The 2,234-nt window shown below is 51.9% G+C and overlaps 1 protein-coding gene across 1 annotated transcript in view; it reads right to left on the bottom strand.

Annotated features, from left to right (window-relative positions):
• DMAP1 (DNA methyltransferase 1 associated protein 1) overlaps positions 1–423 on the bottom strand; it is an 8,566-nt gene extending 8,143 nt beyond the window's left edge. Inside the window, exons 1-2 of the mRNA XM_044914005.1 lie at positions 376–423; positions 49–194 (exon numbers count right to left, since the gene is read on the bottom strand). Of these exons, the coding sequence (XP_044769940.1) occupies positions 49–153 (105 nt within the window). The 5' untranslated portion in view covers positions 154–194; positions 376–423. The remainder of the gene's footprint in view (positions 1–48; positions 195–375) is intronic.
• Between the last annotated feature and the right edge of the window lie 1,811 nt (positions 424–2,234).

Here is a 2,234-nt window from a genome sequence, read left to right as displayed (position 1 = left end):
CCCACCACTTCACTCCCAGTACCCAAGGCTCTCAGGCGCCCCTGCTACCTTGTCCGGGTTGATAATGTCCTTCTTGCTGATGGTCCCGGAAGCTGCATCCCCCTCTGGACCTCCGAGTTCTAGAATGTCCCGCACATCCGCGCCTGTAGCCATCGCGCCTGATGGGGGAGCGCCCCGAGGTCAAGGGTCAGTGCCTGAGAAGGGACCAGGCTCAGGCCCGGGGGCGGAGCCACTTCAGCCCCAAGTGAGGCGGGGTGAAGAGGCGGGCCGCTAGGAGGAGGGTAGTCCGGGTCGGGTCGGGGGTTCCGCCTGTGTCCCACCGTTTGGGTCTCCCTAACGGCCCGGACTACCCCCTAAGCCCCAGCGCCTCGGCACCTGGATTTCCCTGACTGCCGGAGGCACCGCTCCCCTACCCCCGCAAAGCCGCGGACAGAAACTTCCGGTCGTGCGCACTCGAAACGCGGCGGGCAGGAACACTTCCGGTCTGTGCTGAGCGGAAATGGAGCCGGCTGGCAACCCAGGGCGAAAGCGGCTGACTGCGGTGATCCCGTCGCGGGCTTGGCTCCCACGGACTCGCCAGTGTTCGGGTGCTGCCTGCTTTCTGGCATTTTCCCTCTACATTACTCTGTTGCATCTCGGGCAATAAAAACAGCGCAGAACTTTATGACCTTGAAGTCGCTTAATTCCTCTGAACCCGTTTCATTTGTAAAATGGAAATTGTAATGGCACGTGCTTAAATGAAGTACCGATAATCCATGCAAAACATTAGCAAATTGCCTAGCACGTTTAATTTTTTTATTAAATGAATTAGTGGTATTAATGGCCCCTGTTTATTAAATGCTGTGTGTACCAGGCACTGTGCTAAGCGTCGGAGATGAAGAGAGAAACTAGTCAAGGCGGAGCATCCCCAGGATGGCTGCCAAGATGGAGTGAGGTCTGGACCTTCACTTGCACCTCCTCTGATGGAGCTCCCCTCCCATGGGGCTTTCCTGGAGCCAGCTTCCTGGAACTAAACTAGTCCGGGAGCTAACTGCACTAGTGTGGGTTACAAAGAGGCCCAAGAACACAGCCCCAAGCAGGGAACAGCTAGAAGTCTCTCTTAAAGGAAGAATTTTACTAATCTCCTGGAGAGAGAGACGTCTAGAACAGGAGGTCCTGAGGAAGGGCAGAAGGGACGGGGAAAGCAGCTCCCAGCTTCAGCCTCTGCATACCAACCTGCAAACATGGGAGACACGTAGTCATTGAACATGGACTGTGGGCTTGTTAAGGCATTAAGGAAACCAGACCCCAAGCCAGCTTGCCAAAGAACCAAGCAGGGACTAGAGGAGCACACAGCCTGCACAAGTTAGCTATCAATGTAGTAGCCTGTTCTGGCTTGGTGGGGACAGGGACGCAGCAGCTGCGGCTGCAAGCCTACCTAGACTCCAAGACTTTGGAGAACTGGGCCTGGAAGTAGAAACCTTGCCCTTTTCCAGAGACCTGATTTCTGGGTGAATCTTCTGGGCTCTAAACAGTCTCTAGGCAAAGCCAGGATCTTGTGCAGAAATTGCCCACAGGGTAAGGGAGTGGTCCTTGGAGCCAGAAGTGGACAGAGCAATGGGAAAGAGTCCTGCACCTCTGCCTCAAACACTTGACTCTACTTGTACTTAGTTGCGTAAGTATTTAAGATATATTAAAAATATATATATATTTTGAAATTTATTGGATTTTTTTTTTTTTGAGAGAAAGAGATAGCACATAGGAGTCGGGGGGGGGCGGAGCAGAGGGAGAGAGAGAATCTTAAGCAGGCTCTATGCGCAGTGCAGAGCCTAACACCAGCTCAATCTTATGCCCCTGAGATCATGACCTGAGCCGAAATCAAAAGTCGGACACTTAGCCAACGGAGCCACCCAGGCGCCCCTCCCCTGATAGATTTATTTCTATGAGGATCATGGTACATAAATGTATGTATGTATCAGGCATTGTTCTAGGCTCTGGGGAATGCAGTGGGTGAATGAGATACCAATGTCCCTTGGTGGGGCTTATATCTAGTGGAAGAAGAGAAACTCTGAACATATAAACAATAAAACAGTGTCAGTTTTGATGGTGACAAGAGCTATGAAAAAAATAATATAGGGTGATAGGATGGGGGACTACTTTATGTCGTGTGGTCAGGGAACTCTTCCCTGAAATCTGAGCTGAAATTAAATGACGGACGCAGCTGCAGAATACCTGGGGAAGGAATGTTTCAGACA

Source organism: Neomonachus schauinslandi, chromosome 4 (assembly GCF_002201575.2).
Source record: "Neomonachus schauinslandi chromosome 4, ASM220157v2, whole genome shotgun sequence".
In the NCBI taxonomy this organism is placed as follows: Eukaryota; Metazoa; Chordata; class Mammalia; order Carnivora; family Phocidae; genus Neomonachus; species Neomonachus schauinslandi.
This window is presented reverse-complemented; position numbering and strand designations above follow the sequence as displayed.